General features: G+C 44.0%; 1 protein-coding gene across 1 annotated transcript in view; it reads left to right on the forward strand.

Moving 5' to 3' along the window:
- The first annotated feature begins 203 nt into the window (after nucleotides 1-203).
- Nucleotides 204-14,100, forward strand: part of TET2 (tet methylcytosine dioxygenase 2) — a 24,654-nt gene continuing 10,757 nt past the window's right edge. The window contains exons 1-5 of the mRNA XM_009273562.2: nucleotides 204-3,581; nucleotides 5,820-5,910; nucleotides 9,554-9,647; nucleotides 11,374-11,582; nucleotides 12,403-12,553. Of these exons, the coding sequence (XP_009271837.1) occupies nucleotides 245-3,581; nucleotides 5,820-5,910; nucleotides 9,554-9,647; nucleotides 11,374-11,582; nucleotides 12,403-12,553 (3,882 nt within the window). The 5' untranslated portion in view covers nucleotides 204-244. The remainder of the gene's footprint in view (nucleotides 3,582-5,819; nucleotides 5,911-9,553; nucleotides 9,648-11,373; nucleotides 11,583-12,402; nucleotides 12,554-14,100) is intronic.

Raw genomic sequence — 14,100 nt, forward strand, 5'->3', positions numbered from 1 at the left:
AAGAAAAAGGGAGACACGGGGCTGCAAAATGTGATAGGATAGTGAAACACCCCTCAGGTGTGCCTGCAAGCTCACATGGTGTGTGGGAGCTGGTCAGGACAATGGGTGCTTGAATGCTGCAGGAATTGTCGGTAATTGGCTGTCCATCGATGGAAACTAAAATTGACTTAGATTCTCTCCTGTTTCTTTTCTCTTTCAGATACGTTCAGAGGGTAGCCTTGTGGATGGCCCCGGAGCAGGCCAGATGGAACAGGACAGAACCAACCATGTTGACGGCAATAGATTGAGTCCATTTCTAATACCGCAATCTTCTCACGTTTGCCAGGCGGAGCCTTCTGCGGTGAAGCTACAGAATGGAAGTCCAGCAACAGAGAGGCCTGAAGTTGAAGTCAATGGAGACCACAAGCGGCTATTCATTAAAAGCAACTATGGAGTGCCCCACCTGAAGGGAAGTCCAAACAACCGCGTTAGCCCCGACCTTTTACAAGAAAAGAAAGTATATTCCAAATATATGCAAAATGGTGGGATAAAACGCACTTTTAGTGAGCCCTCTCTGTATGGACTTCATGAGAGCAAGAAAGTGAAACAAGACAAAGAAGTAAACGGAGAAAAAGCTGAGCCAGAGGATAATAATGGAAAACCAAGCATCTCCAATTGTTACAGTGAGAAGAAACCCGAGAGTTTTACAGGACAAGAAAATGAAGTTTCAGATTTGATACAGTCTACAAGATACAACAGTGGTGGTTCAGAAAACCCTCGTGACCTCCTGATTCAGGATAAGCAAGAGCGGGAAAATGTTCATTGCCACAACAGGGACATTGTCTTACTACTTAAGAACAAGGCAGTGCCAATGCCTAATGGTGCTACAGTTTCTGCCTCTTCCATGGAAAGCATGCATGGTGAACTCCTGGAGAAAACACTGTCTCAATATTATCCAGAACATGTTTCCATAGCAATGCAGAAGAACACATCTCATATCAATGCCATTACCAGTCAGGCTACTAATGAGTTGTCCTATGAGACAACGCATTCATCCCATACCTCAGGGCAGATCACTTCCCCACAGACCTCAAACTCTGAGCTGCCTCAAGTGCCAGCTGTAGTGGTTACTGAGGTCTACAATGCAGAAGACTCCAGTAAACCACCTGTATTGCCAGGTAGCTGTTTGCTTCAGAAACCAGAACTACAGCTACAGCAACAGATTCCAGGCTATGATCCACACCAGTTACCCGTAGGAAACAGTACTGTTCGTGGAAGCGTAGGGCAGGTTCCCAACCAAGACCTCTCTCTAAGTTCCAGCAGTAACCTGCGAGCTCAGAGTGCCGCTCTGGAAAGGTTTTCTGAGCAAGCAGGAAAAAATGGTGCTTTCTTTAAACAGAACTCAATGTTTCACAAAGATTCCTCCACTCCTCCTGCTCCAGCAATGAACAGTGCACTGTCCGTCGTGGTGCAAGAAGGACACCATTCCTATGACAACAGATGTGATGAAACTCTTCCTGGGGAGATAAAGAACGAAGGGCAACAGCAGGGACCAATGTCAGAAAGTCCCAGCCTCAGCCAACAACAACTTCACCCTCAGCAGAGACTTCCGCAGCAGGCACGAACGTCACAACAAGATGTCAGTGAAAGCAATCCGCAAGCTGCTGTGGCCGCCTCAATTCAGCAGCGCCCAGAAGAAATTACGCCGGCATCAGAGCCTCCCCTCCAAAACCTGCAAGCGCGCGGAAGTAACGGTGAGTTGCAGCAACACTATCAGCATTTCCCAGGACAGAGAGAACCCGAGATTCCTCCCAACAAAGAAAAGGACCAAGTGAAAGAGCCTGTGCAACAGGCTCAACATTATTCAAAACCAGCCTGGATAGAACTGGTTTCCACCCAGTTCCGCCAGGGAGAGCCTTCCCAAAAGCCCAGTGAAGCTTTATTGCGATCAATTCTTCAGTTCCAGGCAAACACAGCCTATACAAAACAGTATGCTGGAAGTCCTGATGCATTAAAGGGGCCTTCAGGACAGCCCCAGAGCCAGAAGATAATGCAACAGGAACAAATTCCTCCGCTGTACAAAAGCGAGACCTCCCAGCTGCAGCCGCATCCCACAGCTGACCAGCAGCTGCTGTTCCAGAAACACTCACCGCAGCCACAGCTCACAAAGATGGATTCCCTCCTCAAGTCTCAAGTGCAGCGACACCCTCCGCAGCAGCTCCATTTCCAGCAAAGACCAGAACAACAAGCCGAACAGCCTTTAGGGGCCCCGTTGAAACAACAGCACTTGAATCCCCAGCCAGGGGAAAACGAGCAATTCTTGCATTCACACATTTTGCAACAGATGCTTCAAAAACAGGCACAGCAGGTGCAACTGCCGTGCAGTCCGCAGCTAACCCCAAACCAGCAACAGGCTCTGCAAATGAAAAATAAAGACCTGCCCCAAACCATTTCCCACTCCCAAAGCAATGCTGAGCAGCCGCTAGACAGGACATCCTTCAATCAGCTTAAAGTAGATGAATGTTTTCAAACTGGGAATAAGTACATGAAATCAACTGCATTCCCACTGCGTAACCCTCAGCTAGGCCTAGAGCAGGTACAGAGCATGAACAACAAAGCTCCCCTTTTCACTCAGAAAGCAAATGCTAGTCTGCAGCATCCCTGCCCAAACAACGTGCACTTGATTTCTGAGAAGAAAGAAAACGCCGCAAATATTGAACGCTTTGGAGCCAACAAAATGCAGGACTTGCAACTTGTGCAGTATTTTTCAAATAACTTGACCACAAAGCAAGATGTGAATCACTGTTTTCAAGAACAAGAGCAACAGACACAACAAGCTTCAGTTATACAGCTACCACCACTCCAGCAAACACAATGCTACGGTGGTAGTCTGAACCAAGATCTCCCGAGCCAACAAGCTACGCAGATTCCTCAGCGGTACTTACCACACAGCCAGCAAACTGCCCCACACTCCCAAGACCAGAGAGGCTGTCATTTGCAGTCCCAAACCCCTAAGGATTTTCAAAAGCATGCTGCTCTAAGGTGGCATCTCTTGCAAAAACAGGAGCAACAAGCATACCAGCAACCCAAAACTGAGATTGGTCCCAGTGCAGCACGCAAGCCTATAAAAATTGAGGCTGGCACAAAGTCTAATGTCTGCATGCGTCCATCAGCTGGACAGCTGGAAAACAAAATGTGGAAAAAAACAATCAAACAAGAGAATCAGCACTTTGGCTGCGAGAACATGCAACAAAAGAGCATCATCGAGACAATGGAACAGCAGCTGAAACAGATACAGGTCAAATCACTGTTTGATCACAAGACTTTTACTATCAAACCACCTAAACATGTGAAGGTTGAAACAGCAGGCCCTATTACCATCCTATCAAGAAATACCAGTGCTGCAGATTTTGACACTCAGACCCCAATCTTAGATCAGCAAGCAAACTCATCTGCTGAGAAAACCCCGACCAAAAGAACAGCTGGAACTGTTCTCAATAATTTTTTAGACTCACCTTCCAAGTTATTGGATACTCCTGTAAAAAATTTGTTGGACACACCTGCCAAAACCCAGTATGATTTCCCATCTTGCAGCTGTGTTGGTAAGTGCTGAGATGTGCTAAAAACGTACTAGTTCACAGGAAGGAAATGAGCCTTCAAGTTGGGATCGCGGGGTTAGTTGGATGTTTTTGTTGGAGGACTTTTTGGGTTGGTTTTTTTAGAACAGTAATTAGTAAATAGTTATAAAATTGCAATTTTATACACTTATGCCTACTCCACTGATCCAACCCTACACACGGGCCCTTTCTCAATATTTCACAAAGCAATTACCTATTTGCTTTTTCAGTCAGTATGCTTATGGCCAGTAACGTATCCCCTCACATCCATTCTCCTTGAGCAGCAGACATGTAATGACAACATGCTGATAAAAAGTAGGTCATAACTTTATAATCTAATTTATTCATCAAGGTTAGATATAGCATTTATAAAATATGTCCTGGGTCCAAAACTTGAGATCCTTACGCCATTTTTTGCTCTAACAGTGAAATTGCTGAAGTTTCCCTCAGTAAAGCCTAAGCAAAGAAGGGACGACAGGTTATTCCTCACTTGTTGCAAGAGTTTATCCTCCCTTTCACGCACTTGTCTTCTGCAAGGCTAAAGAGATCAGCAGTTTCTTAGAGAAGCTACGCAAGCAGCACCAAAAAAGCAGCAAGGGGGATCCTCAGTGTTTCGTCATGGCATACCCAATCTCCAAAAGCTGGAAGAATAGAGCAGAGGGAAGCAAAGTAGAGTGACAGGCATGGCCCCGTAGCCCGAGCTTCCATACAGCACTGACACTGCACATAGCCAGGTCTAACAGGCACTTTCAGACTCTACTGGATAAACTATTCAGGCTGAGACAAAAGGTTCAGCACCAAAAATGGAAAAAAAAAGTCCTTGTTATAGTTTCACTTCCTACCAACTGTAAAAGAGGAAAGTTGAACCAATGCTCCTCCAAAACTGCAAAATGGACCTTTTTGCCTTTTCGAATGCTTGGGGCTATGTCTCAGAGATGATCTATGGGAACAAAAAGAGGAGGTCGGGGATTTCCAGAGCTCCCAGGAAGAAAACTGGAAGTCAGTTCCTTGCTGTTCCTTGTTGTTTTATAAGAAACAACCTACAAAATGTAGTTTTTTTGAAAACACTGAAGTTGTTTGGGGTTTTTTTCTTGAGACGGTTTCTCCAACGTAGTTGGCACAAGTTTTTATGGCAATCATTTCATTATTCTCACTGGTTTTTTAGCCAGTACTGCAACTGCTAACTAAGCAAAAGAGCTTATTCTCCACTTGCATTTTAATGCTTCAGTCTTAGCAGACCCTCTAGGAAATAAAGGAGCATGAAACTTAGTTCCTGTACTCTTTGAAGAACCCAGTGCCACAGTGTAATCAATAGGGTTTATTGCTCTTTGCTACCAATACTTGTCCTTAGGAAGATTAAATTAAGCCATTCCCCCATTGACACGTTCAGGTTTATAGCATGCCTTCATCATGCTTCCGGAGGCCGTACGTCAAGAGCAGCATCACCTCATCCAGCCTTTGGAGTTAGCAGGGCAGAAAGCATAAAGTCAGCCCTCAGACAAGTCAGCACAGCTCCACCATCTCCTGAACCCAAGCAGAGCCTGGCCATTTCTTTCTCACTGCTGGAGCCTGCCTCCTGGTATCAAACCAAACATACAGCATATATAGTGAATGCTGACATGGTCCTACCTACACACAGAAAACTGAGGCCACATTCTCAACATAGAAGCATTTTGACTAAGCCTTGTGCAGGATTTCTTTCAGCAAACTTGCTTTTTTTCATTTCACAGAGTCTTTCTGTGGGTGGCAGAAATTCTCTATGTAACCTTACTGGCCACTTTCTCAAGCTGTAGGTTCCTACACTGTAACAGGTCTGCTGAAAAACAAGTACTGTACAGCTCACTAACGCCAATATTTACCGTTGTTATCCCATTTATCCTCCTTTCTAGATACTGGGAGAGGAGGAAGTGAGAGAAGGAGAAACAATTGTTCAGTGATAACAGGAAAATGCCTTTTGAATTTCAGTGTAGAGCCCGAGATGCGAAACAACTGTTTGCTAGCAAAAGGCACACAGTCCGTATCACGGCTATTTGCAGGATTAGCCACATGCTTTGCATGTTTTGTACAAATTGCGTGGGCATACTTTAGACATAAGTGTTTGAAAACTCTGACCCCAGACCCATACAGCAGTATTCTAACGAGCTAGATGTAAGCTTTGCAATGTGACTTTTTACATTAAAGAATTAAGCTTCGAAGTAATAACCTTTATTTTGTTTTAAACAGAGCAAATTATTGAAAAAGATGAAGGTCCTTTCTATACCCATCTAGGAGCCGGTCCTAATGTGGCAGCTATTAGAGAAATCATGGAAGAAAGGTAATTAGTGCAAAGGCACAGGGCAGATTAACGTTTATCCTTTTGTGGATGTCAGAACTTTTCCAGCTTTTGCACATAAAGAAATAAACAATTGCAAACCAAGTAATTACTTGTAGGCTTAGCTACTCCAGTGTTGCCAACATTACGCACTGTGCTATTCACCAGAGAGTCACAATATTTGACAGGGCTAATAGTCTGCTGGCTGGCACAGGCTGCGCACTTTGAGACAGATGCCAGCAAACCCAAGCAGGAACAAGTATTCACCAGCCTGCCAAGCAAGACGGTTGGCAATGGCTGCAAAAGCAGGCATGGACCTGGTGTTCTCTCTGGGAGGGAGAATGCCAAGGTAGAAGGAAGATGAAGGGCAGAATACCAAACTCCAAAAGTAGCTCCCCGCCCCCCCCCAGATTACTAAGCATATAGGACAACCCTAAAGGGCTAAATCTAACTCGGACACGTCCAGAGGAGTGCCACAAAGTTGTTGGATAGGATTTCAGCCCAAGAATCGATAAGTAGTTTTGTAAAAAACCATCCCCCTTCCTCAGAGTATTGCACAAAACCAGCCTTATCTTGATTGTGGACAATCCCTGTATCCTGTTGCATCCCATGATACATATATTACATCAAAGCCAAGCAAACCAGGAATTTTGAATGGCACAGAATGGATACATGATCTGTGCTATTTAAAAATATGTGTAAGCACAAAACCCACCAGCCTTTCTTAGGTATTTAAATTAAAAACTGCCGCAAAAGTGACTTCTGCACTGTGAATTCTGCATTACTTGTAGCTTTTGGCGTGCATAGACATTAATGGCCAGATTTTTAGAGGTGTCTGGGAATTCAGTTCCTCACTGAACAAACAAGCAAACAAAAAGCTCCCCAGTAAGTCAGAGACAGATGGGAATTTGATTTGTTAATACCTTAAAAATCTGGACTCCAGAACTGCAAAGAAGCTCCAGCTAGTTGCAGAACCAAAAGCAAATGGGCATTATTGCAGTGCTGTGTCTGAGCTAAGGAGCACCGTTTCTTAGCAAGGTCTGTTAGCTTGTGCTCATCACTGCACGACCATGGGCCACTTAGGGCATATTAAACCCTTCGCATTACCTCTAAGTCCTAAGGTCCTTTCTCTTTCTTAGCACCTCCTTCCCTGTGACTCCTGTGCAGGGCTTGTCCCAATACTTGTTTTCAGCTTTGTGAGCAGCTCGAATGCATGTAAGCTACATAAATCAGCTTCTTCCTGCAAAGGGGGAGTGAACACTGACCCTCCTGAGAAGCTTCTTACAATTTGTTGTCTCCAGTGCTCTCATTGACTGGTTAATTCTTTAGTATTTACAAATAATAAATAAAAGAGGAAAGTAATTCCTGTCATGATGTCAATTATTAGAGATGAAACTTTTTTCATTTCTTTACTTTGAAATGTAATTTTTCATCCTTAATATTGACCTCACCTTTTTTCTTTTTTTTCTTTTTTTTTTTTGCATTTAATTTCATTACATGTTGGCAGAAGGAAATCCTGAGAGATTATAGATAACGTGCATCTACTCAGCCAGGTTCAGCAGAGTATAGCAGCAGCCACTTGAACAATGGCTAGTTTTCAACTGTTCATATGATATGAACTGTGCGATTCCCGACTGAAGAACTCCAGAACTCCTCCTTGTTAGTCAATTTTGTATCCCTAAATAAAAAAAGCACTTAACTATAAAGATACTCTCAAGCACATGTGTGCAGTTGGTGACACTAATCACAATTGAAGCACTTTTAAACTGGCTTCTCGTGAATATGGATTGACTTTTAAGGTATCAGCACTGCCACACAAACCAGGATTTGGATTTAGACTTGCAGTTAATATTTTAGCTATACCAGAACAAATTTCTTGCAGAATCCATGGTGGATACACACATTTTACCTCTTCCTTCTCCCAATGCCTACTTCATGCTCAGTGAGTTTTGCTCCGGTTTTAAAGCCAATCAGCTTTGGCCTGAAAGCAAGCATGACAAACATCAGGCACAAATTCCTTTGTGACAGTTGAAAAGATTTGAGACAAAGTCCATTTCGTTTCCAGTGTGTAATTTACAACATATTTCTATAGTGGCATCCGCACAGTTGTCCTGCAATCCAGATTAGCAAATTGATAGAAAATGTTAAGATTTAAAAATGTTTTTTTAATGTGGTTAATTAAAGAAACAAATGTATACTAACATCCAAGCCTAAGTAGGAAAAAGTGACCTAACAGTTGCCTGCAGAACACGTGTAGTACAACTTGATTTTATTTGTATAATTTCCTGTGACACTGAAATTTCACGAGATCACATCTAAAAATAAGCATTTTTTATTTCCTTTACAGGACAGAAGTTTAAATACAAATATTTGCTCTTAAATATGTCACCAAGATTTTAGTGCAAAAACAAGAGGGATGAAAGGTCAAAAGTTCTCAAGGCATCATTAAATGGCTGCATAACAGGAAGGAACTATCTTGATTGCTCTATAGGTAACAGGCAAAGAACCAAGGAGATTGTGATTTAGTCCCCACACTTGGTTATTTAAAAAACCAAACAACCAGCCGAACAAAAAAACCAAAAAAGGTACCGCCAATGAGAGCAGCAGAATTCAAGAAATGGCGATGGAAGTGCAATTTGCCCAGTCCCCGAAATGCAACCGAGTCAACATGGTAGCTGGATCTGTAACGTGGCAGACACTGAGGTTTCTAATGCACAGCCTCACCTGAGACCTGGCGTGCTCTAGTGCTTAGCAGGTGGGCACCCCCCAGCTGCAGCAGCCCGGGGAGAGGCCTGGCCAGAGAACATGCCTGGAAATGGCTTAACAGGTCTGGCGCTTTTTATTGATTCAAGATTTGCTTCACTTTTAGCATTTGCCACATATTTCCACCTGGTCCATCAGAGGACGTGGAAAGTGGATCCCATTTGCTCTGGGTAACAGCACTACTTGCATGTGGGGCTAGATTCTGTCTTGACGGCATAATCACCTTGATTAAATGCTTCAGCAAAAGCCGAGCTTGCCCGCTTTGGTCGCAAAAAGACACACACAAACGGCATCATTTGAGGGCACCTTGTGATCCTAATTCAGTGTAGAAGTCAGGCAGAAGTAAACAAGTAATTTATGAGCGGATGATAAAGTAAAGGAAATAGATATGATGCAAATTAATCATGACTTAACTGATTCACACTGTATCTAAGCCAGAAACAAGCACAGAAAATTAATAGAGTGACTACTGCGTGCCAGCTGTTCCACGACAACTTAATTATATACATTTCAGAGTAATAACGTTGTTTAACCCAGAAATCAAAGAAAAATGTAAAATTCCTCCCCAAAATAGAGAGACTTCAAGTCCACTTTTCAAAATGTCATCTAAAACAAATTCTCTACAGAAACAGTTAAAAGGTTTGGGAATTTTAATGTGATATGGATAAATTTTACTCATCCATGATGTATTAAAGACATTTGCCTCTCTTAACGTATCGGTCCACCACTATAATAAAATCAGCAAGATAAACCGCATTGCACATCCCTCCTTGTAATTCAGTGTTTATTTTTTAAGATAAGACTGGCAAATGTGCTCCATCTTTTCAGTGTTCACACAGAACCAAATGAATCTGCTTATTGTACATATTTTTGTTTGTTTAAGATTTGGACAGAAGGGTAAAGCTATAAGGATTGAGAGGGTTGTCTACACTGGGAAAGAAGGCAAAAGTTCTCAAGGATGTCCAATTGCTAAATGGGTAAGTGATGTACACAAATGTTAAGACTACTCTAGTTCAGTATGATGGTTCATGTAAGAAGACAGCAGAGACGTGTCCTTCTGTTAGTTGACACTATGAAACTTAAAATAGCTCAACAGCAGCAGTACCACAGGATGCCTGTAGCCTGCTCCCACCCGTCTCTCACACTCCATTTACTTGTTGCATGGAGAACAGCAAGAAGAAAATTTGGCTTATAGGTATGAAAACCTGAGAAGGAAGGCAGTTTCACTTAGATTTAAGGTTCACAGCACCAGACATTCTCATTGCTGTTTAAGTTTAGCTTACAAATAAGTCCAGTAAGTGCACTCCCAGTTCGAGAGAGGCATTAGGACACCCTCTTAGCAAATGCTGTCGTACTTTGGCACAAATTACCAAGTGGTTTGGGTAGGCTGGGGAAAGACAGGATGAGGAAAAACTGATACATGATTGTAGTCTTTATGCATGCCAGACTGCACCTTTTTTTTCAGAAATACCCATAGTAGCACAAGCACTGAGAAGCAAGGACACTCAATTATTTGAACATCTACTGCTTTCCTCTCATCGCTGTAATGTTCATATGTCGTAAGGGGAGGTCACAAAACTGAGTGGCTGATTACAAGTTTAGCTGCTTAAGTTTGGGAGGGAAAGGGAGAGAGCTCCCATGTCCAGTTATTTAGAATCATAGAATCATAGAATCATTTAGGTTGGAAAACACCTTTAAGACCATCAAGTCCAACCATTAAGCTACCACTGCCAAGTCCACCATTAAACCATGTCCCTAAGCACCACATCTACACGTCTTTTAAATACCTCCAGGGATGGGGACTCAACCACTTCCCTGGGCAGCCTGTTCCAATGCTTGACAACCCTTTCGGTGAAGAAATTTTTCCTAATATCCAATCTAAACCTCCCCTGGCGCAACTTGAGACCGTTTCCTCTTGTCCTATCGCTTGTTACTTGAGAGGAGAGACTGACACCCACCTCGCTACAACCTCCTTTGAGGCAGTTGTAGAGAGCGATAAGGTCTCCCCTGAGCCTCCTTTTCTCCAGGCTAAACAACCCCAGTTCCCTCAGCCGCTCCTCATAAGACTTGTTCTCCAGACCCTCGTTGCCCTTCTCTGGACACGCTCCAGCACCTCAATGTCTTTCTTGTAGTGAGGAGCCCAAAACTGAACACAAGTATTTGAGGTGTGGCCTCACCAGGGCCGAGTACAGGGGGACGATCACTTCCCTACTCCTGCTGGCCACACTATTTCTGATACAATTCCCTTCCTTAGCTGCCTGCCTTTCCCCACATGGCTCCTGCCCTAAGCGCAGGTGTCCACCATCCAGCTCTGTGCGGGCAGGCATCTCACTGCTCACTTCCTTTTGCCCACTAATCAAACTGGGCCACTTGTACCATAGCACAGATTCAGGAGAATGTTCTTGCTGAATCAGAGCATGGAGGATACCTTTACAAAGCTGGTTTCCACCACCATGGCTTTCCATGCCATCAGTCAAGCTTAGCCTCTTGGAGTCAGCTTCATTAAACAGAAAGGGTAGCCCTGGCCCGTATCCCTAAATGAGAGAAATGGACTGAGCTGGCAGAAACAAAGAGGAAGACAGAAGTAGAAGTAACCTCCCCACACGTGCATGAATGCTGAGGTTTCCTATGCTCTTGCTCTTCACATTAAGAAACGCATTGTTTGTGTTGGGGCTCTGGGGGTGTGTGTTGCTGTGCATGCAGGTAGTCCGCAGAAGCAGTCAGGAGGAAAAGCTACTCTGCTTGGTGCGCGAGCGAGCGGGCCACACGTGTGAGACCGCTGTGATCGTGATTCTCATTCTGGTCTGGGAGGGAATCCCAACAAGCCTGGCCGACAAGCTCTACTCCGAACTCACCGACACCCTGAGGAAGTACGGCACGCTCACAAACCGGCGGTGCGCCCTGAACGAAGAGTAAGTGGAAGAAAGGGTATGCTCGCCAAACTTGCAACCCCACCTTCAGCCTCGGACCTGGCACCTCCGCTCGTGCTATTACCCTGAAATACGCATAACCTTTCCAACTATTTCAGGCAGTTTGAAAACCCACAAACCTTGTGAGAAAAGCAAAGTAAACGTTCTTATAAATCAGGGAAAAACATCTTCCCAGAGTTGTGAAGCATCTCAGTATATTTAAAGGAAGACATCTCAGCAGGGCCCAGGACAGCAGATACCTCAACCTTGAAATAAAAACTAGATGCACTAAATCATACTGTAAGCCTACAGAAGCTAGCCTGAATCTAAAGAAATTGCACTATATCGTTTTCCCATGTCTTTCTGATAGTGAAGAACATTTAGACCAAAATTTAACGTAGTTATCACTGTATGTTACTTTGGCTTCATGGGTAGAGTCATATTTCAGGAATTATTGCTTAGCCCCTGTCAGAAGGCTCCCACATTCTTGCAGTGCCATCAGCATATGCCCCTTTCAGGTACCATGAATATCACTACCTAGCAAGGCACCACGCAAACATACCCTCTTTGGAGCAAAGCCAGGTTTCTCACAGAAGCGTAGAAACCCCATAGTCCTTGCTTTGCAAGCATGAAATTATTCACTCCAATAAATTCTTCTGTTATAACGCGTTTGCCTCCCTCTTTCATTTCTTCATTATTTACTGATGGAAGACGATCCAAGACCAGTGATTCCCCAGAGCGCTGGCAGAACGCCGATGCCCACTGCAGGAGCGCCCCGGGATGGCCCGCCTGCTGCTAACAGCCATATTCTCTTATTTTTCAGACGGACTTGCGCATGTCAAGGGCTGGACCCTGAAACTTGTGGTGCTTCATTTTCCTTTGGTTGCTCCTGGAGCATGTACTACAATGGTTGTAAGTTTGCCAGAAGCAAGATTCCAAGAAAGTTTAAGCTGATGGGGGATGACCCAAAAGAGGTTGGTGTCCATTTCTAAAATGAGCCTCATTTGCAAGGAAATGTTTTCTGTCACTCGGCAAATAGAGATACAGTACAAGAGACCAGGGGCCAGAGCCCTGCCTGAATGGCATACATGTAGGGTAATTAAATAACTGCCAGTCAAAACTGATTGATTCCAGTCACTGAGCCAGCTGAATTGACTGTCCAAATTCTGACAGCTGGTAAAAGCCCTGAGACTTGAAACCATGTTTGCAGGCTTTCACAATTAGAGGAGAGGGCACGGCCTGAATAATTGTGGCTGTATTAGGCCTGCAATTGGGCATTCCCCAGTGGCAGAGCGGAAAGTTTACCAACTGAAGGCGCATAACATTGCAACTGAGAACCAGAGCAGACTGCATGGAGACAAACATGATGAAACTCTGAGATGACAATAGGAAGAAGAGGATAGGAAGACTCATTCTAAATACAGTCCTGCCCCACTGAATGTTTCCAGACTACGCTCTGTATTACAGCAAGCTGGCAACTGTTTAAAACGAGTCAGAGTAGTAAAAAAACATTGACCTTAGCCTGGGCACATGATACATTTGAAGTTATGACTGCAGCAACTCCTGGATGCTGGAGGCTCCAATGGCCCAGTCTGGCTTTTGGCAAGCACGTGCAATTTAGTCCCTTGCTTGTGTACTGACACATAGCTCCACAGCTTTCACTGTATCCTGGTGTCTTACACAAATCCAAGCATTTCTTTCACATGATCAGAGAGCCAGGTACTTGTGCATCCTATGGCCTGTGCTGAGAATAGCACACCATTTAGAATATCATCATAATTAACATACAGTTTTTCCTCCCCACTGCTCTTCTACGGCCCCAAGAATTACAGAATAGTTCTCCTTCAATCATGCTGTGGCACAAAGCCTTCTTTATTATAGCCTGCAATCCTAAACCCGCTACATTTTCTAAGCTGGATACCTGGCCAGAGCCCACCAGGGCACTCTTCCAACTTGCATTTCTGGATTTACTTCCCATGGAAGCCAGAGCTGGGCAGGGAAGATGGTTTTACCCTCCAGTCTTGTTCCCACACAAAGTCGGGGGCAGCCAAGGCATGCATCCAGGGGCTGGGTCCCATAGCGTATACACAGTTTATAGACAACACAAATAGGATCCTCACCAATAAAAACTAGAAGTAACACTTACAAGTGGTAACCTACGGGCCATACAAAAGCTCCAAGTTCTGGCAGCAGCCACAAGGTCACAGCAAGATATTTTTGACAGTTTCATAAAGTCATTTTGGAGTCCCAAACTAGGATATAGTCCCATAGTAGGAGATACAAACTTTTAATGCACCAAACACGTCTCTCTCAAAGGTTTTTCACAGCTCTTCACACACTCCCAAAATATACAAACTCCTAAAAACAAGTATACCACTCCAGTATGCCACTGTTCTTTATGCACTTGAAATTAAAAATAAGGGCCTCATGTAAGCGAGGTTTTCATAGAATAGAATCATTAAGGTTGGAAAAGACCTCTAAGATCGAGTCCAACCGTCGACCCAACACCACCATGCCCACT

This window comes from Aptenodytes forsteri, unplaced genomic scaffold, assembly GCF_000699145.1.
Source record: "Aptenodytes forsteri isolate BGI_AS27 unplaced genomic scaffold, ASM69914v1 Scaffold93, whole genome shotgun sequence".
Taxonomy (NCBI): domain Eukaryota; kingdom Metazoa; phylum Chordata; class Aves; order Sphenisciformes; family Spheniscidae; genus Aptenodytes; species Aptenodytes forsteri.